The sequence below is a fragment of the Pristis pectinata genome, chromosome 29, assembly GCF_009764475.1.
Source record: "Pristis pectinata isolate sPriPec2 chromosome 29, sPriPec2.1.pri, whole genome shotgun sequence".
In the NCBI taxonomy this organism is placed as follows: Eukaryota; Metazoa; Chordata; class Chondrichthyes; order Rhinopristiformes; family Pristidae; genus Pristis; species Pristis pectinata.
The window spans coordinates 6,599,773-6,626,977 of NC_067433.1; the positions used below are offsets into that span (position 1 = coordinate 6,599,773).

A 27,205-nucleotide genomic window follows, 5' to 3' on the forward strand; every position below is an offset into this window, starting at 1 on the left:
TTAGAACTCCTGATGATGGATTTAATGATCTGCAAGGTTTGATAACTCCTTGACTGATCAATTTCAATGGCATAAAATATCAAAACCTGTGGTCAAATATAAGACTTTATGGTGTCAAAGTTGGTTAATCTGTTCCCTCAGCGGCCATGCTATCAGTGGACAGACATTGGACAGAGCATCCTGCATCACGCTGAAGTGTTGGGACTACCTAAACAAGACATGCACCCAGAAAGTCAATACAATTCAGTTATGATTCTCAGAAACATAATCTTCATAGGCCCAAGGTCAACTTTAAAAATCAGATTTGGAAACGAAGGGTTTTCGAATGGCAGACTCGATCACGCTACAATTGATTTGGTTCCAGTGGGTAAAATGATTGGGGAAATCCTCATTTCTGTTTATTCAGTGTCCTCTTAACCAAACCAAACAAAAATCAAGCCAATGATAATTTGAAGAAATCGGAAAGGAAGAGAATATGTTTAAAATACAAAGTGTATCAAAAATTATATCTTCCTCCAGGTGGTACAGTATTCTTAATTAAGGGTGTTAAATGATCAAACAATTGCATTAACAGCCTGCGACAGAAGTAACATGTAATTTCAAGCAAAGTATCATTAGTGGCTTATACCAGAGGGTAAATTTCCACATTCTAGTTTTATGTGTCACTCAAAATAGGTATTGTATGTGGATGGGTATTATTACGTCAGGTGTAAAGGATCAGGATTCACAGAAGAGGCAAGCGTACCACACATCTGGAAATGTTAATTAGCCTTACAAAAATCTAGATGGATTTCAAAGAATATTGCTTTGGTTTTGCTACCAAGGAGAAGTTGAAAGCCTCTTCCCAATGTGTAGTTCATACCCATTTGACCACCAAATTCCATTCACCATTTAATGTGTTTCATAGCATATTAGAAGTTCACATCACTGCCTTGTTTCAGAGCCAAGGGTTATTGGATTATGTTTATACAATACCTAAAATAATATGTTCTGAACATGAGTTCCTGTAATTAGCGATTGTTGGTGGATGAACTCTTGCCAGGTTGCTGAAAACTTACCAAGAGAACAAGTGAATTATCCAAAGGTCAAGAAACTAAATATTGTCAGCAACAATTTTCCTTTCAAAAAAGATACTTATGCTTACTCTGCACGCACACCTAACTGGAACTGGTAGGAGTCCATCCTCTGTACCTTCCACTCCAAAAACCAAGGTCACTCCTAAATTCAGCAAAAAGAGGTAGACCACACCAGTCTATCTGCACACTGAGGCCAAACTCTGAACCAATGTTGACTTGATCATTAAACATACAAGAAAAACAGCCTTCTTTACATTAAATACCTATACAAGATCCTCCATCAAACTCTTCCTTTCCAAGTGAGGCAGAGGTTCACCTGTACCTTTTCCAACTTGGTATACTGCATTCCGCACTTAGGATGTGGCCTTGACATTGGTGAAACCCTAGAAAGCGCGAATCACTTTCCATATCTCGGGAGCTACTACTCAATAAAGGCAGCAATGGATAAAATTCACCAACACTTCCAGAGCACCAGCATAGCCTTCAACTGTCTGATGAAATGAGTACTCAATGACCAAGACCTCAAACCTGACACTCTCATTAGTAATCTCCACCTTCCTGTACACTTTGGAGATATAGATTGCCTACAGCAGGCACCTCAAACTACAAGAGATGCCACCAAACTGGCTCAGCAAAATCCCCCAAATCCACTGGCAGAATAAGGGAACTAACATCCCGTGCATTAAGGCTCGAACAATACTAAGCCAGGAGTATGAGAGTCCGGACAGAAATCCCTGAGTGACTTGGGGATGGGGAAAGTTGGGGATAGGGTAAGAAAAGCACAGTTCTTTCCCCACAACTGTCAGTAAAAAGAGGACTAAAGGAGGTAACAGAAATTTATGGCAGAGGGGTTTATTTAGACCATTCTGTCCATGCTACTTGGAAGACATATCATGAAGTTACAGATGTAAACTTTCAAAAGGAATTTGATAAAGTATCTCACAATAGATTGATTTGGAAGATAAAAACTTGTGGGATTAAAGGTATGATGATTGGGCATAGGATAATGGTCAATGGATTTTTTCTAAATGAAGTACATAGCATTGTCCACTAGAGGTTGATATATGAACCACAGTTTACACACAACTTGGGCATACAAGTATGATTTTGAAGTTTGTGTATGATGCTAAACTTGGCAACATTGTCAGCAGTGGACAGAACGTTGCTGGCTCGTCAGCAGTTCCTTTCAGAGCTTAACCATGGAAACAAAAAGTCCATGATTTCTATGTACATTCTGTTAAACACTGGTGTGGAACCTACTGAGAGATGTGGAAGGTCAAACCTGTCAAGTTTGCTCTACCGCTGGTTTCCAGTTTTATTGATATTCCCTATGCCTCCTGGATCCCATGTCAGCTTAGACCTGTCACCTGAAATGAAACCACATTGATCTCAATGGGGATTTGTGGGCAAAGATTTAAGAGTCAATAGTGGAAGGAAGTTGTGTTATGTTTAAAAAGAAACTTCAGTTCAATGTTTGTGTTTATAGGTGCTTTTTTATTAAACTTTTAGAACAATCATTTACTTTAAAAAAAGCTATCTCCAAATGTCAGAAACATTTTAAAAACTATCTAAGATTAATTGGAGATTTGATATTGAAACCCCCCAAATTTTGCTGGGGATCTCAGTGGTTTTTCAGGGACTAGCCCTTCTCAGGCCACTGCCTCAGCCCTGCCATCATTGAGATCACAGCACTGGACCCTGGGATCTGGATGGCAAAATGGGCAGGCCTATCAGACAAGCAAGATCTTGTCCAGTAGATACCAGAGCAGATTCTTGTGAAGACTGGTAAAGTTAAATTGCATCTGCCAAGTCTGGTAATGCAGATAACTATGAAGCACTGTGTTTTTGCAGAAAATAGAGATGTTATTTAATTTGAAGGATACCGTTTAGTTATGGATAAAGGACATGCCTACCAAGGTACCAGTGGTCAGGTATTCCATTTTTCAACCACTCACTTTAAATGGGATTGAGGGTCATTGGAATGGTTAACTGATATTGCATTACTTTGGCCCATTGACATTTAAAACATATATAGCACAGAACAGCCGGCAAAGACCTCTGCTCTGCCTGGCAATGTGCAACAGAATAGCTTAGACAATGGTCTCAAAGGACTCCTTTACATCCCTATTGTGGTTTGAGGCATTGGTACTGTCCTGCTCATGTCAATGTATGAAATGATTCAAGTGCTCTGATATTACATTGCAGTCAGTGTGATCTAAAAGTGATGAGAGGCACCACCTAAAAGAAATATCACAGCATCTGCTTCAATGCTGAATCTTGTTGCAACACAAGCTCAATTGCTATTTTTGCAACAATGCTGATTGCATGGCACACTGCTTCAACGGCAAAGTGGTAGTACAAGTTCAATCTTAAATGAAAATAAATTTTCCAATAAGCTGTAACAATTATTTTTGTGATGTTGTTTCTACTTTCAGTCTGCTCCAGTTAGATAATTAGACAAAGAAACAAGTATATTTGTTTTACCCACTGGAATAAATTGTTTCTTTTTACTTACTGCAATTCATTATGCACCAACTGAGCTGGTTATTAATTATCACAGCATATGGAGAAGGAATGCAGAGAATTAATTTGTGCAGAACATTAAAATAAAAACAGAACTCTGGAGCAAGGTCACTTCAACAGATAAGTGCAAATGCTGTCTGCTCAAAATAGTAAATGCCAGCAGCAGTAAGCAGACACCATGCACAAACTGGATACAAGTTAACATTTTGGGTAGAACACTTCAATATGTTTCATTCAAGGTATTAAACTCTTTGAAATTGACTATTTTGGGTAAAATACTTTAATGGCTTTTATCCAAGATATTAAACTCTTTGAAATTGGCCAATTTCCAGTGCATATACAGTACTGTGCCTTTTCTTACAACAGTCAATAGTCGTGAACTTTGAACAGTTCTTGTACTGTCGACGCTCACAGCACCCCTTGCTTATAAACTGAGCTTAACCTGGATTGGATCTCATGGAAGGAACATACTGAACAAAACTGGATATGACACACACAAAGTACAGGGCCTTCTGGCCATAGATGCATCACATGACCTGCCTTTATAAATGACAAGTACAAGAGTAGAGGCTATTTGGTCCCTCTTGTCTGCTGGGTCATTAAGGCCACTTTCCTGCATTAACCACGTGCTCTTTCATTCCTTTATCATCTAAGACTACTTATCTGTCTTGAACATACTCAACAACTGAGCCCTCTTGGGTAGAGAATTGCCAAGATTCACCATCTTCTAGGTAGAGATTTCATTTTATTTCAGTCCTGAATAGTTGACCCTTTAAGTCTGGTTTTAGACACTGCAGCCAAGGGAAACATCATCACAACATCTAACCTGTCAAGCACTGTAAGAATCTTCTACACTTCAGTGAGTTCACCTCTCATTCTTCTAAGCTCAAGACAGTGTGACCCCACCTCCTTACTCTCTCCTCATGACAAACCCTCCTCCATCTTGGGATTCAATTTGGTGCACCTTCACCACATTCCCTCCTTCCCTCATACTAGGTTGTACATTATTCCAGATGCTGGCTCAACATGGCACTTTATAATGAGAGGATGCAGTCTCTACTCTTGTGCTCAAATCCTCTTTCAATATAGCCAACATGCCATTTCTCTTCCTGGATGCCCGTCATAATGATTTGTATAAAAAGGCATCTAAACACCAATACTTTTTAGTGTCTCGCTAGCAAGGATCATAACTCATTTTCCCCTCCATGAATCAAGGCAGTAGCAGATCAGAGTACAGAACCTAGGATAATTTGGCTTTACTGGGCCTGGCAATGCTGTAATCACCAGGGAAGCTGAAGTAAATGTTATTCAGATTTACCTTGGAACAGATATCAGTTGGTATGTTTTTGTGAACATATTCAGATTTCATACTGATGAGTTAATCAATTCATCCTCTAGAGCTCCAAGTTATTTCAAATTAGTCTTATAAATATACTGGACTTTGCACTAATCCAGAAACTTGTTTATGTATTTACTTGGGGAGGTTCTAAGGAAACGTAAACTCCAGTACTGATTCAAACTTCTTTTCAAATTTCAACACATGTTCACAGTCATAAATGTTTTTATTAACAACTGAAAATGATACAGTAGCTATCTATCCACCATTACAACAAAATAGAAGCCAGCAAAGAGACTTGCATATAAACCTCAGGTTTAGAAAGTTTACAGAAATCTGCAAGTCCACTTGGGACTTTAAGACAGACATTACAATACAAATCTCAGGAATTTCATTAATACACCTCAACAAAGGAGGAGCTTCAAAATCATAAACAACTAAGAGGTTGTGTTGCACATCATTAAGATATGCCCATATTTACTCCTGTCCAATACACATTGGTCCAGAGTTGAAACCCAAACTAAGGTTTGATCAGATTTACAAGCATAAACCTGCTGCTCTGTTAGAAAAGTTTACTTTGTATTTGGTTCACATTTAGCTTGTTAATGGTATTTCATTTAAAGATAACTGATCCTAGGCATCAAAACAGCAAGAGGTCAATACCTGATTGGTGAAAAATAGTGAATTCGAGAATAGACATCGTCATCAGTGGTGCATACTAGTGCAAGTAGTTTGATGATTCACTTGGCAGTGAGCTACTGGAGCATGTGTTGTTCGAAATAGGTGAAAGCTTTTCTTCAACTGGAAATGAATATTCTTTGAGCTGCAAATTGAAGCATTTTGAATTATGTTGATCAGTGAGGACTGAGCAACATAAAACTCCACGATGTCACCCTTTGGCCACCTGAAAACTTCCCCAATTCTTCTACCATTCCCTGGCTGATCAGCTTTGAAAATTTTTTTTTAAATGAACATAAGAAATTATATAAATAAAACTCCAAAAGTGAAATAGTTAGAATATGAAATCTTAAATTGTGGAAACTGCAAACTCATGACAAATACAGCTAATAATAACTACGTTCATTCAAACAGACCCTAACTTTTGAGCACTATGATGTTGTTCTATGCCTGATGACCGGTGTTAACAATTTGCAGGGACTGCCATAAAGTGAAACTTATACTATTGCTGTTTGAGGGAGAAGCAAGTAGTCAGGAGATTATCAGTTAGCATACACTGAGCTCCTAAATATCTGTGGTTTGCCATATGACTTAACTATTATTAAATTTAGCACGACACAAGAAAATTAAAATCACAGCCCATTCTCACATGGTAGTATTTTGTGAGAAGCACAGCTTAACTTTGTAAGTAGCTTTAAGGGATCTGGTAGCTATACATAAAATGCATAAAGACTACAGGTAATAGAGTATATTTCAAACTCCAACTTGGCTAACATTTACCCAGATAATTTCTCTCTTTCCTCTCAGCACATCACACACTTGCCGGGCTCCTCGCTGTCCCACTCCTCGTAATTATTTCAGATCATTCCTAGGTAATTCAGGAATGAGAGGAAAATTACATAATGGATGAACTCTTTAGTGGGACCTGTTACAAAAGTGATTGCAGGAAGGTGGTTGTATGAAGGGCAACACTTACTGTGTGCTGAATACCAAATCTTCCTATTATTGCTTTTCAAAGATCTGTTTTATTCTAAATGTAATTATTCTAAATACATTAATATAACTCTCAAGAGTTCCCATCAGTGAAGCTAATGAATGGTACATACCCCAAACATTGAATTGCACTGAAATCTGCACATAACACACCTTAATGCAAGCAGTGAATTTTACTTAGTTCAGGAAAACCAACTGTTTCTATTTTAATAGTGTTTTACTTGATGTTGCCATTTATTGTGTTGCAAATAGGGATTTTGTCATGTAAAATCTGGAGTGCATATATAATGGGTCACTATGAGATATCAAAAATGTGTCAGTTAAAATCAAAGCAAAGACTGGCATTTGCACTTGTAACAAACCATTGCGTATTAAACTCAAGTTCCAGGATGTACGTTATCGATTCAAACCACAGAAAGAGTAGGTAAAACGAAATTTGGAGATGTGGAGCACAAAACCAGCAGCTGGTATTAACATGGCCATACACTTAAACTCACTAGAGACAGTGTTCTACATGTTCACAATTTACACTTGCTTCAGCAAAATTTGATGTTCACCAATACAAATATTCTGCACAAGATTCATTTTCTTTTAAGGTGGAAACTTTCACAACTTCAATACCATAATAATAAGACAAAACTTAATGTTAGATATCTGAAATAAAAAATACAATTCAAGAACAAACATAGATTAATGTTGAAGTTGCAGACTCTAAAAATTAACAATTCTGATGTTCAAAGATGATGAATTTGAAGAGTACTTCCACCTCCTTGTCAAAACAACCGTGCCCACTACTGGTGGTTTACCCTGATACGCAAAAACAAAATTCTGCAGATTCTGCTTGGAAATTATGGCATAAGATGAGGAATAACTGCTATTGTTCTGACCACAGTGTTAGGAACTTCACATGCCACCATCAGGCACTCCAGACCTAAAATAAGTTATGCAATGAAATCCAGAGGTCTGTTAAATCCACCCTTTCTGTTCATGTACTGCCTGCATGGGGGAGAAAAAGTAAAAGTTATTAAGGATGACTATTGCAAGCAAATTCTAATGGATACTATTCTATTTGAAATAACTGTGCTAATTTGTGTATAGAAGTTACTTTGGGCAGTATTCAGTACAGATTATAAATGACTTACTATTTCAAATTGTTCAGTTTGTTATGCATCTGCGTCTCATGCCTGGAAGGGCTGTTTCATGATGCTACTTGGCAGTAGGTCAATTCCAGCTGATTAGAAAGGTTTTAATGAACACATTTTGCCTACACAAGGTCACTCTTTGCAGCATTAATATATGTGTGATTCAATTGTGACTGTAGGAGAGCAACCAAATAAAGGGGCTCAGAGAAAAATTACATCTCTGAAATGATGTCAGGACCACAAAGGCATCTGTCTACTAACATTTTCTAATTTACACAATGACTGGTTTCATTGGAGCTTGTTTATCACTAGGGCTACATAAAAGTTGTCTTTAGCTCAGGTAATTAAAAAGCATAGTTGAGGGGTCTTGACAGAAAGGATGTGGAGAGTGTTCTCCCTTGTGGGAAAACTTAGAACTATAAGCCACCATTCAAAAATAAGGAGTCAACCATGTAAAACAAAAGATGCAAGTATGTTGTTGCCTATTCATAGCAAGAATAACTGTGGTATTTAACTTGCAAGAAATAATAAGTTCTTATCAAATCAAAGCAATGCTGATTCTATTATGCAGATTAAACTTTACTTTTCCAAACTGTGCCACAAATGCAAGAAGAGGTTTTATTGTTGTATGATGGAACTGGTGGGATTGTTAAGAGGATAAAAAAAACTTTCAATTTAAATAGCATAATTCTTCATGCTGTGATTAGGCACCAATAGACATTGGCTAATACACACAAAGGGATAGGAACTAGGAGCAGGCCTAAAACCACTCAACCCCTTGAGCTTTTACCACTATTCACTAAGATAGTCGCTCACCTGATTGTAACTTCAGCTTTGCATTATTTGAGTTGTATTGAGATAATATTAAAATTAATTTGGCTTAAACGCAATTTTGTTTTTAGATAGTACATTTTGGCAGTAATGTTAGAAATTTTTAGTGCCTAGGGTAACCTGCAACAAGTGACTCACCTCCTGACAGCCCAAGGCCATTCCATTGTCTACAAAGCATAAGACACGTGTGATGGAATACTCCCCACTTGCCTGGATAAGTGCAGCTCCAACAACGTAAGCCTGATGCCATTCAGGACAAAGCACCTTCAGTGAATGGCATCCACCACCTTACACATTAATTATCTCCACCATCGGTGCACAGTAGCTGCAGTATGTACCATTTACAAAATGCACTGTAGCTACTTGCCCAGGCTATTCTAACAGCACTTCCCAAACCCACAACCTCTACCACCAAGACCTCAATCCAACAAAATTTCTTGGATTCTGGAGAGAACCTAGAGGACTGGGAAACTGAAAATGTAATGTCACTATTCCAGAATGGAGTGAGACAGAAAGGAGGAAATTAGAGGCCCAAAGATGTACAGGTTAGGAAGTTGTGGGCATGCTATGTTGGCGCCGGAAGGAAGGCTACACTTGCGGGTTGCCCCCAGAACACTCTACACAAAAGGTGCATTTCACTGTGTTTCGATGTACATATGACTAATAAAAATATTTTATTAGTTTGTCTAAAATCTGTTACTTGGAAAATGCTGGAATCCACTATTAAGCAAACATTTGGAAAACTATCAATCAAGAAGAATTAACATAGTTTTATAAAAAGGAAATCACATTTGTCCAATTTGCTGGAGTTCTTTGAAGAAGCAACAGAAAGGGAACCAGAAGACACACTGCAGTTACTTACCCAGGCCACTCTGACAGTATCATAAATTCCAAGCTCTACCACCAAGCACAAACGCAGTGGGCCCATTGGGAACACCATCACCTGCAGATTCCCCTCAGTTGCAAACCTTCATACCTTCTCCTTCATTGTCATTGGGTCTAAATCAGAATTACTTACCAAACAGCACTGTACAAGTACCTTCATCATAAAGACTACAATGGTTCAAGAAGCCTGCTCACCATCATCTTCTCAAGGGCAATTAATGATGGACAATAAATGCTGGCCTTGCAGATGATGCTCAGATCCCAAAAATTAATGTAAATATGTTCTAATTGTTCTGCATACTCACCGATATTTCCTTTTCTGCTGTACGTTAACAGCATAAGCATTAACAGAACCCTCCATTTTCTTTCCCTACAAAACAAAAATCAAAACACAAATCAGAGAACTTGCAAGCATAGACTGCGATTTCAGTGGGTTGGTGGGTAGGAGGCATCATGCAGTATCTTGCTGAGCAAGATCCAACAGATTTATGTCCAATTCAACCAATGTCAAAATAGCACCTCTCAATAACTGAAAATCAAACAACTGCAGATGCTGGAAATCTGACGAATGGTCTCTGAACTGAAACATTAACTCTGTTTCTCTGTCCACAAACGCTGCCTTACCTGCTGAGTTTTTCCAGCATTTCCAGTTTTTACTTCAGTGTCTCGCAGTCACGGACCACTGGAGCAGTACAGCTGGTTTGAAGAAAGAAAAAATAAACAATAGTGTGCAGCCTTATTACTATCTACTGGAAGGTGATTTTTTCTGTGTGGAGATAGGAGTCCCAATTGAATTCTTCCATTTCGGGCTGTATTGCCCGTGAGGAATACCTGCGGCATAACAACTTAGGGATTTCCATTATAGAAGTAAGTTACATAGCTACCATGGTGCCTGCAAACATTGTACATTAATGACCCTGAATCCTGTTACAGTTTAAGGCCATCATTTAACCTGTTAAGGATTTGGGTTGCAAGTTCGCAATGCTTTTAGGTTACAATATAGATAGCTAAATACTTAGGTAATTTTCAAAATTCCTTTTATTGGGATGTGCTCATCGCTAATTGCCCTGGAGCTTGTGATGACCCACCTTCTTAAACCACTGCAGTCATTCTCACCTCATCTCTGGCTAGCTGCTAGTGTAATAACTACACTAGACAACTTGGCTGCTAGTTCTTGAGCACAAGTTTTCTTGTGCGGAGGCTGTCTGGTTTCATAGCAAGTTAATTAATACAATTATAATCAGAAACATTAAGTTTGGAATTTTACTCAGTATTCCAATGTCAAAGACATTTCTTATATACAAATAACCTGACTTACAGAAATCCAGTGTTAGGATGATGATTCATGAAATGAAATTATAGCAAGTGCATGCAGAGTGATACAATATGGATTACTACAGAAAATGGGTTGTTTCTGACTGATGGTGAAATTGACTGAAGGACCGTTCTCAGGAATGGAACCCTTACCTAACCCAGGGATTGCTTGCATATATATTTATATATTGTATACCAAGAAAAAAGGCAGTGGTCCAAGCATTGACTCTTGGGGAATACTACTGCCTAACTAACATCCTCCAGTCTGAAAACTAACTACTTACCATGACTCACTGCTTTCAGCCCCAAAGACAATTTTTTTTTTATCCAAGCTGACCTTATTGTACAAGCCTTAATCTAGTTAACTAGTTTTTTAAAATATCATCTGCACCAACAGCATAAATACTGCATTCACAAGAGCAAGTAGGAAGTTTGGTAACCTGCAGCAACTGATTCATTTCCTGATACCCTAAAGTTTTGCTACTTTCCAAAAGGCACAAGTCAGGAGTCAGTGGTGGAACATTCTCCACTTCTCTGGATGAGTACAGCTCCAACAACACTCAAGAAATTTAAATCATCAAGGACAGAGCAGACTGCTTGATCAGAACCCCTTCCATCATCCTAAACATTAATTCCCTCCACCATCAATGCACTCAAACAATAGTGTGTACTTTCTACAAAATGCACTTGTTACTCACCTTGGACTCCCAAACAGTACCTCCAGAACCTCTTCCACCAAGCATAAGGGCAGTGGAGAAATGGAAACACCATCATCTGAAGATTCAACTACTAGTCACAAACTATCCTGACCTGGAAATATATCACCGGTCCTTCATCATCACTGGGTTTAATTCCCAGAACTTACTACGCAACAGCACTGTGGGAGCACCTTTGCCAGAAGGACTGTCGCAGTTCACCACCATATTCTCAGGGGCAATAAATGCTGGAATGTCAGCAATGTCTGCACCCAAAAAAATGAATACACAAGAAAACAAGCCATCACTTACTGGCTCCTGAACCGCTGAAAATGCCATTGTTGTCTTAAAATCTCATTAATTTGTGCATTATTATTCTAAAATTGCTTCATCAATGGAAACAGCATTTTCTACCTATTTGGTGCCAGGCTTTCAAAATGAAAATACCTGCATCAAATCACTATAATTTCCTCTGTTCAAATCAAAGCAGGCCAATGTTTGAAGCTTTTCCTCATACCAGATTGCATCCTAGTGAATCAGTGCCAACCTCATTTGCCTCAATATCCTTGCTTTGTAGTGTGGAATCTAAAACTGCGCACACAACTCCAAATAAGGCTGAACACAATAGCATTATAAATTAGTTTATCAGAAAACCATTCCTGCTCAGGCCCACATATATTTGGGTCAAGCCAACAGTTAGTCAATGATGGTATTTCAATATGACAAAAATTGTCTGTATTTGTTTAAATGAATCAGCTTATGTGGATGAACCTAGCCAATTTATGTATCACACTCGATGCCTGCTTAAATCCTGATACGTTATTCCTGACCAAGAATAATGCCATGACAGGGCTAAAGTACGACACAGAGCAAAGACAATTAGGAAAGAAACAAAGGGCAATGAATACACAATTAGAGACCCATCTCCAGTGGATAACTAAAGCCACCTACTGTTGGACAGTACATCGAGGAATGTGAGAATGGCAATATACAAGTATGGGAAGATAAAATTCTCTGTAGTAAGAATATAAAGATTAACACCAAGATGTATTGGCACTACTGATGTATATTACCATGTATATATTAACTTCATGGTTCTTGAACCGTTGAAAGTAATCATGCAGCTAAACCAAGCAATTAGGAAAGCAAATGGTCTTTATTGCAAGGTGATTGGAATACAAAATTAGATAGTCTTACTGTAATTGCACAGGGCTTTGGTGAAAACACATCAGGTGTACAATTTACTGTTTTGTTTTTTTAGTAACTAATGACAGAATTGCCTTGGGAGTTGGTACATGTAGATTTGCTGGATGGATTCCTTGGTTGCAGGAGCTGTGCCATTAGAATAGACCAAGTAAGATGGGTCTGTGGTCACTGGAGTTTAGAGGAATGAGATAAAATTATGGAGAGATGCAAGATTTTGAAAGGATGAGATGCTGTTTTGTCAGGCTAGAGAACCAATAAATATGATGCACAATCTCAGGATACTGACTGACTCCTTAAGACCGAGATGGAAAAAAAAATCTTTTACTTAAAGGGAGGCTAGTTTTTGGAATTCTCCTCCCAAAGTGGCTGCAGATGTTCAATATAATCTAGGCAAAGACTGACAGACTTCTGGACACTTAAGGGAATCAAGGGATGTGGGGATCAGGTAGAAAAGTGCATCAGGTTCTTATTACAAGTTGGAGAAGCTCAAGGGATACAAGATATATGCTTCCATTTCTTGTAGTTCTAAAAACTATGAGCATTTGGTAAAGCATAGCATAATTAGGGACAGGCAGCATGGCTTTGTGCAGGCAGGTCATGTCTTATTAACTTGATTGAGTTTTTTTTAAAGAGGTGATAAAGGTAGAGCAGTGGATGTTACCTACATGGATTCTAGTAAGGCATTCGATGAGGTCCCTCATGGTCGGCTCATCCAGAAGATTAAGATGCATGGGATGCACAGTGACTTGACCGTTTGGATTCAGAATTGGCTTGCCCATAGAAGACAGAGAGTAATGGTCGGAGATCCGTGACTAGTAGTGTTGCGCAGGGGTCTGTACTGGGACCTATGCTGTCTGTCATATATATAAGTGACTTGGATAAAAATGTAGATGGGTGGGTTAGCAAGTTTGCTGATGACACAAAGATTGGTGTTATGGATAGCGTAGGTTACAGAGGATATAGATCAGTTGCAGATATAGGTGGAGAAATGGCATAAAGTTTAATCTGGCCAAGTGTGAGGTGTTGCACTTTGGGAGATCAAATGTAAAGGTTAAGCACACAGTTAATGACAGGACCCTTAACAATGTTCATGTACAGAGGGATCTTGGCATCCAAATCCATAGCTCCCTGAAAGTCACCACACAAGCTGATGGGACGGTAAAGGCGGCATATGACATGCCTGCCTTTATTAGTCAAGACACTGAGTTCAAGAGTCAATAAGCTATGTTGCAGCTTCAGAAAACTCCAGAGTATTGCATTCTGAGTGGTGGAGGCTAAGGGAAGACCTGATAGAAGTTTATAAAACTATGAGAGGTATGGATAGAGTAGACAGCCAGTATCTTTTTCCCAGGGTCGAAATGTATAATATTAGAGGGCAAGTACAAAGAACATGTGTGGGGCAATTTCTTTTTTTTTACACACAGAGAGAGGTGGGTGCCTGGAATGCACTATCAAGGGTGGCGGCGGAAGCAGATATGATAGTGGAATTTTAGAGGCTCTGAGATGGGCATATGAATGTGCAGAGAATGGAGAGAAATGGACCACATGCAGGCAGCAGGCATTAGTGCAATTAGGCATCATTAGCTTAATTAGTTTGACACAACATTGTGGGCTGAAGGGCCTGTTCCTATACTGTTCCATTTCAGTTTTAAGTGTTTATAAATTATCAGACAAGTTTATAAACACTTAAATGCATTTCACATTAGCAGACTACTTAGCTATTCAACAAATCATTCAATGAGATCTTGATGGATCTGTGACATTACTTTATATCCTCTGTCTTTTCACCATAATTATTCTGATTTAAAATTAACTGAACTACTATTGCCATTTCAGGAGAATTCTAAACATCTACCACCCTACGCGACAGGGTGGCGAAGGCGGCATTTGGCATGCTGGCCTTCACCAGTCAGGGTATTGAGTACATGACAGTTAAGACATTATGATGCAGTTCTACAAACCATACCTGAAGTGTTGTGTACAGTTTTGGTTACCCTTTTATAGGAAAGACGCCATTAAGGTAAAAAGAGTGCAAAGAAGATTTACGAGAATGTTGTCAGGACTCAAGGGCCTGAGTTATAGGGAGAGGTTGGGTTGGTTAGAACTTTATTCCCTGGAGCGTAGAAGACTGAGGGGTGACCTTACATAAGTGTATAAAATCATGAGGGGCATAGATAGGATAAATGCACATAGTCTTTTTTCCAGGGAAAGGGAATCAAAAACAAGAGGGCATAGGCTTAAGGTGAGAGGGGAAAGATTTAAAAGGGTCTGAGGGCCAACTTCTTCATGTAGAGGGTGGCGTGTGTAAGGAATGAGCTGCAAAAATGGTTGAGGCAGGGTCAATAACAATATTTAAAAGACACTTGGACAGGTACTTGGATAGGAAAGGTTTAGAGGGCTACTGAGCAAATGGAACTAGCTTAGATGGGCAATTTGATCAGCATGGACAAGTTGGGCTGAAGGGTCTGTTTTGGACTCCTTCCAAGGCCAACGTATCTTTTCTAAGGTGCGGTGCTGAGAATTGCCCACATTACTCCATGTAGTCTAACTGGGGATTTCTATAACTGCAAGACAACTTGTAACACCCATCCTCCCATTAGCCCCTTAACTCCATAGCCTAGTCCATATCTAGAGACTAGATTTTGTACTATTAGCCTCTGATTACTTTATGGTCCTGTCAACAACATTGTGATGATGTATATAGATTCTCTTGGATATCTATTATTTCTAACTGATCATCATTTATAAAATTATAATGTTTTTAGGCCCAAAGTGGATTTTTTGGGATCTGGGTGGCCCATCGCTAACTGCCCTAGAACTGAATGGCTTGCTTGGTCATTTCAGAGACCATTTAAGATTCAACTACATGGAGTGGATCTAGAGTCACATATAGACTTGACTTCCACCCAAAGGACATTAGTGAATCAATTATTAGGGAATTGTCAGACATGGGACATCTTTTAGGGGTTACGGAATAGGGATAGCAGGTATTAATACAAACAAGAACCAACTAGTCTTCAAGAAAACCTGTTTAAATGTAAAGTAAAATTAGTAATCAGCTTAAGAGGTGACTACAGAGCACAGGCTGCTGGCCCACAGCAGGGGGCTGGCTGCTCAAGATATGATTTGTAACCTAACATGACCATGAGATGTTCTCCTCTGCATCTGCCAAACACAAGACAATGGGTTATCTTAACTGGCCCGCATCATATAGCTTAAGTTATTTTGCACCCTTCTTCCAGAGATTGAGGGCTGGGAGACCAGACTAAATTTTTTCACTTAGCAGATCAAATATGGTCATAGGCATAACTGCTCTATCAATAACTGGAATATCTGTGTACTCAGAGAGTCAACCCTCACAATATTAATCTTGGGGTCTGGTTCTCTGTCCTCAGTAGCTTTTAGGCCTTCTGTGTGAATTAGTTTGTCCCAACAAAGGTGTTTGAACCTTCAGAGGTGTTTTATCAGTTACAATGTGCTCTCACTGTAAATATGTACTTCAATTTAACCATTTGTCAGACACAAAATATTTCAGTAAACAATGCCATTGTAGTTATTGAAGTTGTATTGAATCACCTACTGTTAGCATTGTTCTTAATCATATAAAAACTTGATGGATTTTGAGTTTGGGAGACTCTACCGAGAGAGTCTCCAAGAGAATGTTTGCCTGTCGTGATGAATAAAGACTTTCACATCCACCAGTTTCTTCAGTGACTTAGTCACAACACCAATGAAAGTTTTCACTCATCACCATTGAAAGTACTTGCTGTTTTTCCCCATATCCCAGATTATTAATTGAATTTAAATTCCACAACTGATAAGGTTACATATCCAATAACTTAACTGCTACACCACAACTATTCCATTTATTTGCTTATAGTGAAATCCATTTGCTTGATCTATAAATTCAACTTTGCAATTTCATGTGTTATTTTGCTATATTTGTGTCACCAGCAAATGTGGCTTTCTAAACCATCATCAAACCATTCTAAGTTTGGTGAACAGTTGCAGCTCAAACACACATCCTTGCATGGCACGACCAGTCACTTCCAGCCACTTGGCCCAAATTACCTAATATCCCTGCTGTCTCCTGAGTTGTAGCCAATTTCCTATCCAGACACTAATTTGACTTCAATTTGGCTCATAGTCTATTATGGTGAGTATCTATCAAGCACTACCTGTCCATATAAATAAGAACCATAGACATTCTCCACTATTATTTACCTCTTCAAAAGATCCAATCAAGTTTTTCAGGCACTGTGTACCCATTAAAGATCTGTACCAGCTTTCTATGATCAACTGAAAATGTATTACTTCAATCCTTAATTATGGACTTGAATAATTTTCTGACTACAGGCATTAATGTCCTATGATTTTTTGATGTTCCTCTCTTATTTTTCATAAAGTGGACAATCTGCCAATTTAAAGTAATGTTTCTTCAATTGAGAAAACTATAGAAAAGTATAATCAGGAGGACTGTCACTACCTTCCTTTAAAACCCTGCAATGGATGGCATATGTTCCTCAAGATTTGTCCTTCTGCAGTATTAATTTTTGTTCATTACTGTTATTTTGCTTATGTTAATTTGGCAAGCTCCTGTTCATGATTCAATATCAGTTTACTCAAAAATGTGGGAATTTAATTTAAAGTTGTCAGCGAAATTACTTTGCAGTGGCAGTGCCATGTTCAGTAAGACCAGATCCAGATGGCATCTAACAGACTCAACTTATTTCCTTTTAAACTTGAACTTAATTCAACCCAAAAAACTGTCAAGAAAAGAACTGGAGCATCCTGGCACTTACCTTTGAAGTATCAAAAGCACCAAATCCCATCACCTTTAAAATTTCAATCTCTTCCTCTGTTTTTCCCTCCATGTCTGCTTCTAAATAGAGACACAAATTTGCGTAAGCAATTCCCTATCTAGACACCATATCACTAATGCAAGTATTACTTTTCAAGTTTTAAGGTTGTTATGGAGAACATGAATGGACTGGAAATTAAGGACCTGAATTGGGGGAAAGCTGACTTCTATATAAGACAGGACTTGGCAAAAGTGGACTGAGAGCAGCTACTTGCAGTCAAGCCTACATGTGACTAGTAGCAGTCATTCAAGACAATCAAAGAGTAAGAATTCAGGACCAACATTTGCACTTAACAGTGAAAGCCAAGGCCAACAAGTCCAAGGAACCCTGAATGTGAAGAGATATCTACGATTGGATTAAAAACCAAAGTAGCTTGTGGCAGGTACAGAGAACTGAAAATAGGAGACCCAACAGAAGTATTGAAAGTACAGAAGAGTTACTTAAAATATAAATTAGGAGAGAAGAGGGGGCAGGAAGTAGCACTGGTGGGCAAGATTAAGGAAGATCCCAAAGCTTGTTATATATATGTTAAGGGCAAGAGAACAACCAGGGAAACAGAAGGGCCCATTAGAGACCAAAGTGGCAATCAGTGTGCGAAACCAGAGGACAAAGGTGCAGTCTTAAATTAATACTTATTTGTATTTAGAATGAAGTGTTCAGGGAGGGGGATGGAGGAATTTTAGAATAAGTTACCATTGAAAAGGACAATGTATCATATGCCTCAGTGGACTTAAATTATCTCATTAAGTTAGTCACAATGGAAAGACTCAACATTGTCAGTAGGCGTGGATGCTGAACCAAGTCCATTCCTATTCTCACCTGATATCCTTACCTGTGCACTTTCAGTTGAACTAATTACATGAGCCAGCCTGGTGGATTATGTTTAACATTTACATCAGCACATACAAGAACCTTCCTATTTTTATGGCTAAAAGACAGGACCTTTGTACTGTCATAAATGTGTTGCCAATGAAATTTTGTGAATAAGTTCCCACTCTCACTTATGAAAAGAGATTATGGGCAAAATTCCACAGCTTTATAATCCACCAATCAATTAAAATAAAAACTCCCTCTCTGAAAATAATCTCAAATCTGCCCTGAGCAAAGATCATTGACCTGAACATTACCTGTTTTGCTCTCCATGGCTCTGTCTACCTGGTGAGTACTTCCAGAATTTTGTGTTTTTATTTTAAAGTTTGGTCTGTTAGCCTAAGCCATAATTGGTATTATCAGTACAAACAATCCCACAGCTCCAACTTCCCTCTCAAAGCTCTCATTTAAATACAAAATCTTCCATTTCCCTCTACATTATTACATGCCCAGTTCCAATAATATTCAACTTGCTAGCAAAAAGAACCCACAATTTTTTTTTCCACCACTGCCGGTGCTAATCAATGGAGGTGAGGAACTCACTACTTGTATTAAGACAAATGAAATTTCCAGCCAATACCAAGATTGTACCTGGGTCAATGAACTAGAGGTTGATATGTTGTGCAGTTCTATGGTTTACCTGAAATCTCATGTTCTTTCGCCTCCTGATCTTTCTGCCTTGAAGGAGATGCTGAACTTGACCTATGCCGTCGTGGAGACCTGTAATACATCAGAAAGAAGAACATAATTATTTTTCAGTACACATACTGCAATAATGGTACCTGACCTTTACCAATATTCCATAGAAAATAAAACAAAAATGTTGTAAATATCTTAGTTCAAAATGGACCTTGACCGCCTTCTGTGAGGTGATCTTGAACGACTCCTTCTGCGGTCTCTATCTCGCTCTCGTGATCTGGATCGCTCACGCCGTCTGGCTCTTTCCCTTTCTCTGGATGTTGACCTTGACCGACGACGCTCTGTATTCATAGAGACAAAAAATTTCATACATCCACAAATATCACAAAACCTCAATGCAAACAGAATAAGATGGGTGGATTTCCTTGCCTTGAAGACACTACATAACCAATTTCAAATTCGTACAGATCTGTGGACATGTGGGCTGAACTCCAATACAAGCCAGTATCAACTGGCAAAATGACATAAGCCTAGAAGTCATTTGTTGACAATGCTGGGCACAATTTTGCTGGTGGGGCAGGTGGAAGATGCTATTTAAAACTGCCTTAAGGGGGTCATGAGCACATGCTGACCTTACAACATGTTCTCAAACCACAGATACAAAACTACTACATGCACTGCTCTCTGTGCAGTAATCACACTCTGAATTTTATGCCAATTATCTAGCTGGATCTTGCACAGGTTTCTGTTTATAGTCTCAATAATTATCAAAAAAGAAAAAAATGAGCTATCAGTGACACGAATATAGTAATCACCAAAAATGGATGGTTCCAAGGTCATAGCAATCATATTTAAATATATAAAATATGTACCTCTGATCTGCAACAATTGAGACAAACAGACAAAGAGCGGTCTACAATTTTGGACTTCAAGCTCTGTTTTCAGGGAAAGGGGACAGCTGCTGCAGAATTACAGAAAATTTCCCAAGGCGCTTCAAAGGAGAGTTGTCAGGCAAATGACATTGAGTCACACAAGGTTAGCTGATGAAAACCCAAGTTAAAAGAGGCAAGTTTCAAGCAGCTCCTCAAAGCAAAAGGGCTGGGGGGGGGGGGGGGGGGGGGGGGGGGCACAAGAATGAGGAGGAAAGGGGCATACAAATTTAGGTATGGAATTTAGAGTTTGAGACCCAGAGACTGTAGAGCTGAAGGAGGTTACAAAGACAGAGAGGGCCTAAGGACTTGAACACAAAGACGATAAATCTCAAATAGATGCTGAAGGTCAAGAGTGTTGGTGTAGTCCAAATTAGGAGAAGAATTTTGGATGAATTCAAGTTTACTAAAAGGTGGGAGGGGAGAACACTGGAATATAAGAGTCAGTGACAAAATCCGCAATCAAGGGTTTTAGTAGATAAGCTGAGGCAGGGACATCAATCATCCCGTCCTAGAACATTTTCAGCAGCCTCTTCAATGGCTTTCCTTCCATCATAAGATCAGACATGGAGATGTTTGCTGATGATTACATGATATTTAATTTGAATCACAACTGCTTATCGTTTATTTATCCATGCCTTCATGCAGCAAGACCTATACAACATGATCGACAAATGGCAGGTGTCATTTGTGTCACAAAGCTTCTGACAATGTCCATCTCTAACAAGGGAGTCTAACCACCTACTCTTGGCACTCAATGACATTATCATGGAGTCCTTCAGTATCAACATCTGGGGTCACCATTGACTAGAAACTTAAATGGTTCCATCATGATGTAATACTCGCCACTTGCCTGAATAATTGCAGCCCTAATACAGCTCAACACTATTCAAGACAGAGCACTATTTTTGACCTATGTTGAACATTCAATTCAAAACAGTGTCACTATTCTTCCCAATTTTTAAATGAGGGAGAATCTGCCATTAGTTCAAAAACATGTTTTTCCAGAGCTGCTAAAGTAAAATCTTTGGTCAGCGATGACTCCCAGGATGCCAGGCAGATGTGGTCAAGTTCCCTCGATGGAGTTGATCATTGTCTGACACTTTTGTGTGTGAGCGTTAATTACTATTTATCATCCAGTGCCTGAATGTTGTCTAGGTCTTCCTGCATCCAGGTATGGCATCTTCATCTGCCGAGGAGTTTAATGAATTGAACTTGTGCAAATATCATGAACATCCATATTTCTGGCCTCATTTCAGAAGGAAGATCATTGATGAAGCAGCTGATTGGGATTTTCTCCTACATGCCCTTGACTTCAGTTTTACCAAGGCTCCTTAATGCCACATTCATGTCAAATGCTGCCTTGCTATCAAGAAAGCCACTCTCACCTCTGAAATTCAGCTCCTTTGGTCTATGTTTTTACCAAGAGTGTGATGATGCAAGAAGGTTAGTGCTGCTCAACAGCATTAGGTAACTAAGAAAACTGATGAAGGCAGAATGGTAGACGTGGTTTACATGGACTTTAGCAAGGCTATTGAGTAAGTCCCACACAGTAGATTGGTCCAGAGGTTAGGGCAAGTGGGATTCAAAGTGTGTTGGAAAACTAGACCAAAATTAGCCAGGTGATAAGAAGCAGAGAGTAGTGGTCAAGGGGTGTATGGAAGACTGTAACCAGTGATGTATTGCAGGAATTAGTGCTGGAACCATTTAGACCATCTAATCTACGACTAGAGAGCATGGATTTAAGATGATAAGGGAGAAATTTAAGGGAGATTTCAGCGGCAAGCTTTTCCACACACAATGTGGTAGTTGTATGGAACGAGCTGCTAGAGGGAGTGATAGAGGCAGTTACAATTACAACATTTAAAAGGCATTTGGACAAGTACTTGAATAGGAAGGGAGTAGAGGGATATGAGCCTAATGCTGGTAAGTGGGTTTAGCATAGATAGGCATCATGGTGCCCATTTCTGTGCTGTACACCTCTATGACTATTTTGTGTTTAGAAGAATGAGAGGCAATCTTTATTGAAGCATATATAATTCAAAAGGGGGTAAAAAAGTAAATACTGAGGACGTCTCCTCTCATGAAAGAGTTCAGCACCAGAAGGCATGGTCTCAGTATGAGGACATACCCATTTAAGTCTAAGATAAGTAAACATTTCTTCTTTCAGCGAGTTAAATCTTTGGAACTCCTTGCTACAGAGAGCTGCGAGGGCAGAGTCCTAGGGTATATTTAAGGCTGAGATAGATTTCTAATCAGCAAGGGAATCAAGACTTATGGGGAAGGGCAGGAAAATAGACCTGAGGAATGTCGGATCAGCTGTAAACCTACAGAATGGCAGAGCAGGTTTGAGGGGCTAAATGGTCTATTCATGTTCCTACTACTTATGGTCCTAACTACCCTACCAGGAACATAGAAACCTTTTCAAACACTTGTTCTTTTTCACAAGACTGTTAACCTTGGTCAAATGTACTGATTTTATGTCCTGCTACTACATCCTTTATATACAAATTCAGAATTTCCTTGTAACTTATGTCAGGTGAGCACTTTCTCTGTCCTTTCCTGAGTAGTGGGATTACATTTATTTATTTTTAATCCATGGAAATAGCAAAAACACCTAGGACAACCTGGCAGCTGAATTTAAAGCCATCTATCATCTCTGGAGCGCAACTTGTAGGCCTCGAGGTCTAGGAGCTTGGTGGCTTTTATTTACTTTAATATCTGCCGAGGTTTTTCATTGAACTTAAAGTAATACAAGTTTTCACAATTCTATCGTGTCTTCTACAGCTAAGAGAGAAAAACAACTCTTCATTATAGGAACAAAGGAACAGTGGAGGCGCTTTAGCTCTTCAACCCATTTAACCATCTGCTGATCTTGCTTGATCAGTGATCTAACAACACATATTCTTTGCCTCATGTTCCTAGGATCAACAGAAAACAATTCCATATTTAAACAACCGCTGTTCATGAAAGATTTAACCTCTATCACCTTTTGCATAATTTCATACTGCAAGACCCAGCTGTAATTTTTAGACTGTGCCCCCAATCCTAGACCATTATCCACTGCAAATGATTTCACTCAATGTACCTTAACAATTGATCAAGTCATTCCTCATCTGTCCAAAAATTCCAGGGAATATTAACAGAAATTGCTGGAAACACTGAGCAGTTTAGGTCAGGTCCATCACTACCTACCGAATATTGAAAGGCCTGGATAGAGTGGACATGGTGAGGATGTTTCCAGTAGTGGGAGAGTCTAGGACCAAAGGGCACAGCCTCGGAATAGAAGGACGCCCCTTTAGAACAGAGATGAGAAGGAATTTCTTTAGCCAGAGGGTGGGGAATCTGTGGAATCCATTGCCACAAACAGCTGTGGAGGCCAAGTCATTGGGTATATTTAAAGCGGTGGTTGATAGGTTCTTGATTAGTAAGGGCGTCAAAGATTACGGGCAGAAGGCAGGAGAATGGGGTTGAGAGGGAAAAATAAGTCAACCACGATCGAATGGAAGAGCAGATTTGATGGGCCGAATGGCCTAATTCTGCTCCTATGTCTTATGGTCACTACATAATAGGCCATTGTCTCCTAGACAGTCAAGTGCTTCATGCACTCAAGTGATCTTCCCTGCAGCTTTATGGTCTCTCAATCCCTCACAGCCTGCTTCAACCTCCTACTCAAGATCCACAAACAGAAATGTGTGGGCAAGCTCAATGTTTCAGCATCCTCTTGCCCACCAAATTTATTTTTTCCTACCTCGACTCCATCCTCTCTCCCCAGTCCACTCCCTTCCCACTTGCCTTCATGACATCTCTGACATTTTCCACCATTTCAACAGTCTCCAATTTTTTGGTCCTACCTGGCTCACATTTAGGGCCCTCTGCTTCTTCCTTGAACAGAGTCTCATCCAGCTAACACCCCACACATTTGCCACACAAGTTGAACTTGTTCTCAGATTTAACTCCATTCACTTTGGGGAGGGGGAGGAATGGGGTGGTGTGGGGGGGGGGAATGGGGGTGAGGAACAGGGGGTTGGGGGTAAGTGAGGAAGGGGGGTTGGGGGGGAAGTTAGGAGAGGAACAGGGGGTGAGGAACGGGGGGATTGAGGAGGGGGTGAGGAACGGGGGGATTGAGGAGGGGGTGAGGAACGGGGGGATTGAGGAGGGGGTGAGGAACGGGGGGATTGAGGAGGGGGTGAGGAACGGGGGGATTGAGGAGGGGGTGAGGAACGGGGTGATTGAGGAGGGGGTGAGGAACGGGGGGATTGAGGAGGGGGTGAGGAACGGGGGGATTGAGGAGGGGGTGAGGAACGGGGGGATTGAGGAGGGGGTGAGGAACGGGGGGATTGAGGAGGGGGTGAGGAACGGGGGATTGAGGAGGGGGTGAGGAACGGGGGATTGAGGAGGGGGTGAGGAACGGGGGGATTGAGGAGGGGGTGAGGAACGGGGGGATTGAGGAGGGGGTGAGGAACGGGGGATTGAGGAGGGGGTGAGGAACGGGGGGATTGAGGAGGGGGTGAGGAACGGGGGGATTGAGGAGGGGGTGAGGAACGGGGGGATTGAGGAGGGGGTGAGGAACGGGGGGATTGAGGAGGGGGTGAGGAACGGGGGGATTGAGGAGGGGGTGAGGAACGGGGGATTGAGGAGGGGGTGAGGAACGGGGGATTGAGGAGGGGGTGAGGAACGGGGGGATTGAGGAGGGGGTGAGGAACGGGGGGATTGAGGAGGGGGTGAGGAACGGGGGATTGAGGAGGGGGTGAGGAACGGGGGATTGAGGAGGGGGTAGGAAAGTGGGGGATGAGGAAAGGGGAGATGAGGAGGGAGTGAGGAACGGGGGATGAGGAGGGGGGTGGGGAACGGGGGATGAGGAGGGGGGTGGGGAACGGGGGGATGAGGAGGGGGGTGGGGAACGGGGGGATGAGGAGGGGGGTGGGGAACGGGGGGATGAGGAGGGGGGTGGGGAACGGGGGGATGAGGAGGGGGGTGGGGAACGGGGGGATGAGGAGGGGGGTGGGGAACGGGGGGATGAGGAGGGGGGTGGGGAACGGGGGGATGAGGAGGGGGGTGGGGAACGGGGGGATGAGGAGGGGGGTGGGGAACGGGGGGATTGAGGAGGGGGGTGGGGAACGGGGGGATGAGGAGGGGGTGAGGAACGGGGGGAGGGTTGGGAACGGGGGGGGAAGCAGTGATCCCCACCGTGTGTGTGGGGTCCGGGACCCCCCGGTTCCCCCCAACATCCCACCGCTGGTGTCGGGGGAAGAGCTGAGCCGCCGGGACACCGGGGCCGCTCCGACCGCTGGCATGAACCCGATGGGCCGAACGCTCCCTTCCCCCCCACCACGCCACGGTGCTGCGGTAAAGGGCGCTGGGGAGACAGAGCTTCTCCCCCCGACCCTCACACTTACCCCTCCGCGGGGACCTGCTCCGACTCCGACCCATGGCCGCGGCCCCAAATCCCACCACCGGAACCTTCCAGAAGCCGGGCCCCGCCACGAAGCGTCGCCCGCGGCGCTCAGCGCCCCCCGCCGGCCTGGCGGACCACAGTGCACCCGGGTCTCCGAGGGTGACGTCACTGAGCCGCAGTGTCAGGTTCAATGCTGCTGAAAAGTTTGATGAAATGTTGGTGCACATGACCAGAGGGTTAGAATAGGGAGGGGTGCAAGTCTTCCTACAGCTGCAGGGGTATATGGCTACGAACAGTGCGTGCAATTCTGGGTAAAGGAACACACGGATCTAATCCATTTAACTAAATTGTGTGCAAACTTGAGCAACACTGACACACAGGACAATATCTGTGCAATACACAAAAAATGCAGCAGGTCCTGATGAAGGGTCTCGACCCGGAATCCTCGACTGTTTATTTCCCTCCATAGATGCTGCCTGACCTGCTGTTCCTCCAGCATTTTGTGTGTATTGCTCCAGGTTCCAGCATCTGCAGAATATCTGGACAGTCTGCTAGTTTGGTGTGACCGACAGAATAAAGCGAAAGGTGGCTGGAGAATGAAAATCCAATTAATTTATCCTACTTAACAGATTTTTATGTGAGTATAAAAGGCAAAAGAAGGGCCCGCATGCTGATCAGAGCAACTCTAATGGATGATCATCAAACTGAAACGCCAACTCCCTTCCTCTCTCCGCAGATGCTACCTGCCTTGCATTCTGTTTTGTTTGCCGGACATATCATCTCAGCGCTAGAGGCTATTAAGAAGGGGAGGAAAAGAGGAACCTGATTGCGGCGTTTGCGGGGATTCCTTGTCCTTATCCACAGTTACTAACATCGCACTACAATGGCAGTAACCAGTCATTGACATTTGACTTGGCATTACCATCAGTGAGCATCAATATCCTGGGTGTCGCTGCTGACCAGACAGATAAATACGTGGGCTCTCCAGGTTATGAATGAAATATGGAAATTTGACTTTACGCAAATTTTCTCATGCACTTTTCAAGCTAGAAATAATAAGAAAATGTTTCATGACATTCATTAATGACTGGATACAGTGTACATTCCATTAGTTTAGTTATGGGTAGTGTTAGGGTGATTATTAAATTAAATGAAAAGTTATTACAAGTGTATGTAAAGCGATGGGATATGGGTACTACAGAAAATGGACATTTCTATACCTTACAGAGAAATTGGCTTATGGACAGTTCTCAGGAACGGAACCCTTACCTATCCCGGGGACTGCCTGTATATGAGGGGAAAAGAGTTTATGTAGAGTGTTCAGGAGAACTTCATTGACCAGTGTGTTTCTGGCCGATCAAGGAGGGAGGTGTTGCTGAACTGTATTCTGGGAACCAAGCCACACAGATAGCAGCTGAGGCAAGTGGAGCAAGTATCAGTGGGGGAACATCTAGGGAATGGCCATTGTAATATCACAAGGTTTAGAATGCAGAAGTATAAACAACTCAAAGAGGAAAAAATGGTCAGTTGGAGTAGGGCCCATTTTAATGCAATGAGAAGAGATTTGGTCCGGGCAAATTGGAAGCAAAGCTTGGCAGACTAAACTGTAATTGAACAAGAGGGAGAAGGATAAGGAGATCGAAGCCACAGCTCCCTGGATCACCAGAGCGAGAGAGTAGCATAGAGCAGAAAAAAGCAGATGTGACAGTTGCCACGTTAACACGTTAGAACCAGGCTGATTACACAGAGCTCAAAGGGGAAGTGATTAAGGAAATAAGAAAGGCAAAGAGGTAGCCTGAAGAAAGACTAGTAACAAACAGAATTAGAC

The 27,205-nt window shown here is 41.2% G+C and overlaps 1 protein-coding gene across 1 annotated transcript; it reads right to left on the bottom strand.

The window, feature by feature from the left end:
- Window positions 1-5,148: 5,148 nt before the first annotated feature.
- snrnp27 (small nuclear ribonucleoprotein 27 (U4/U6.U5)) lies at window positions 5,149-25,521 on the bottom strand. The gene is made up of 6 exons (XM_052040916.1): window positions 25,379-25,521; window positions 19,262-19,391; window positions 19,052-19,131; window positions 17,482-17,561; window positions 9,770-9,834; window positions 5,149-7,602 (listed from the first exon to the last, which is right to left on the bottom strand). The coding sequence occupies exons 1-6, from the start codon at window positions 25,410-25,412 to the stop codon at window positions 7,548-7,550; spliced, it is 444 nt and encodes a 147-aa protein (XP_051896876.1). The 5' UTR covers window positions 25,413-25,521; the 3' UTR covers window positions 5,149-7,547.
- Window positions 25,522-27,205: the final 1,684 nt, after the last annotated feature.

Excerpts from the sequence above, each read along its gene's own strand:
- snrnp27 (XM_052040916.1), bottom strand. The coding sequence starts at position 25,412 with ATGGGTCGGAGTCGGAGCAGGTCCCCGCGGAGGG. Across the intron at positions 17,562-19,051 it reads GAAAGAACATGAGATTTCAG|AAGCAGACATGGAGGGAAAA; the intron begins GTAAACCATAGA and ends GTCTCTATTTAG. Across the intron at positions 7,603-9,769 it reads CAGCAGAAAAGGAAATATCG|GCAGTACATGAACAGAAAGG; the intron begins GTGAGTATGCAG and ends TCCCCCATGCAG.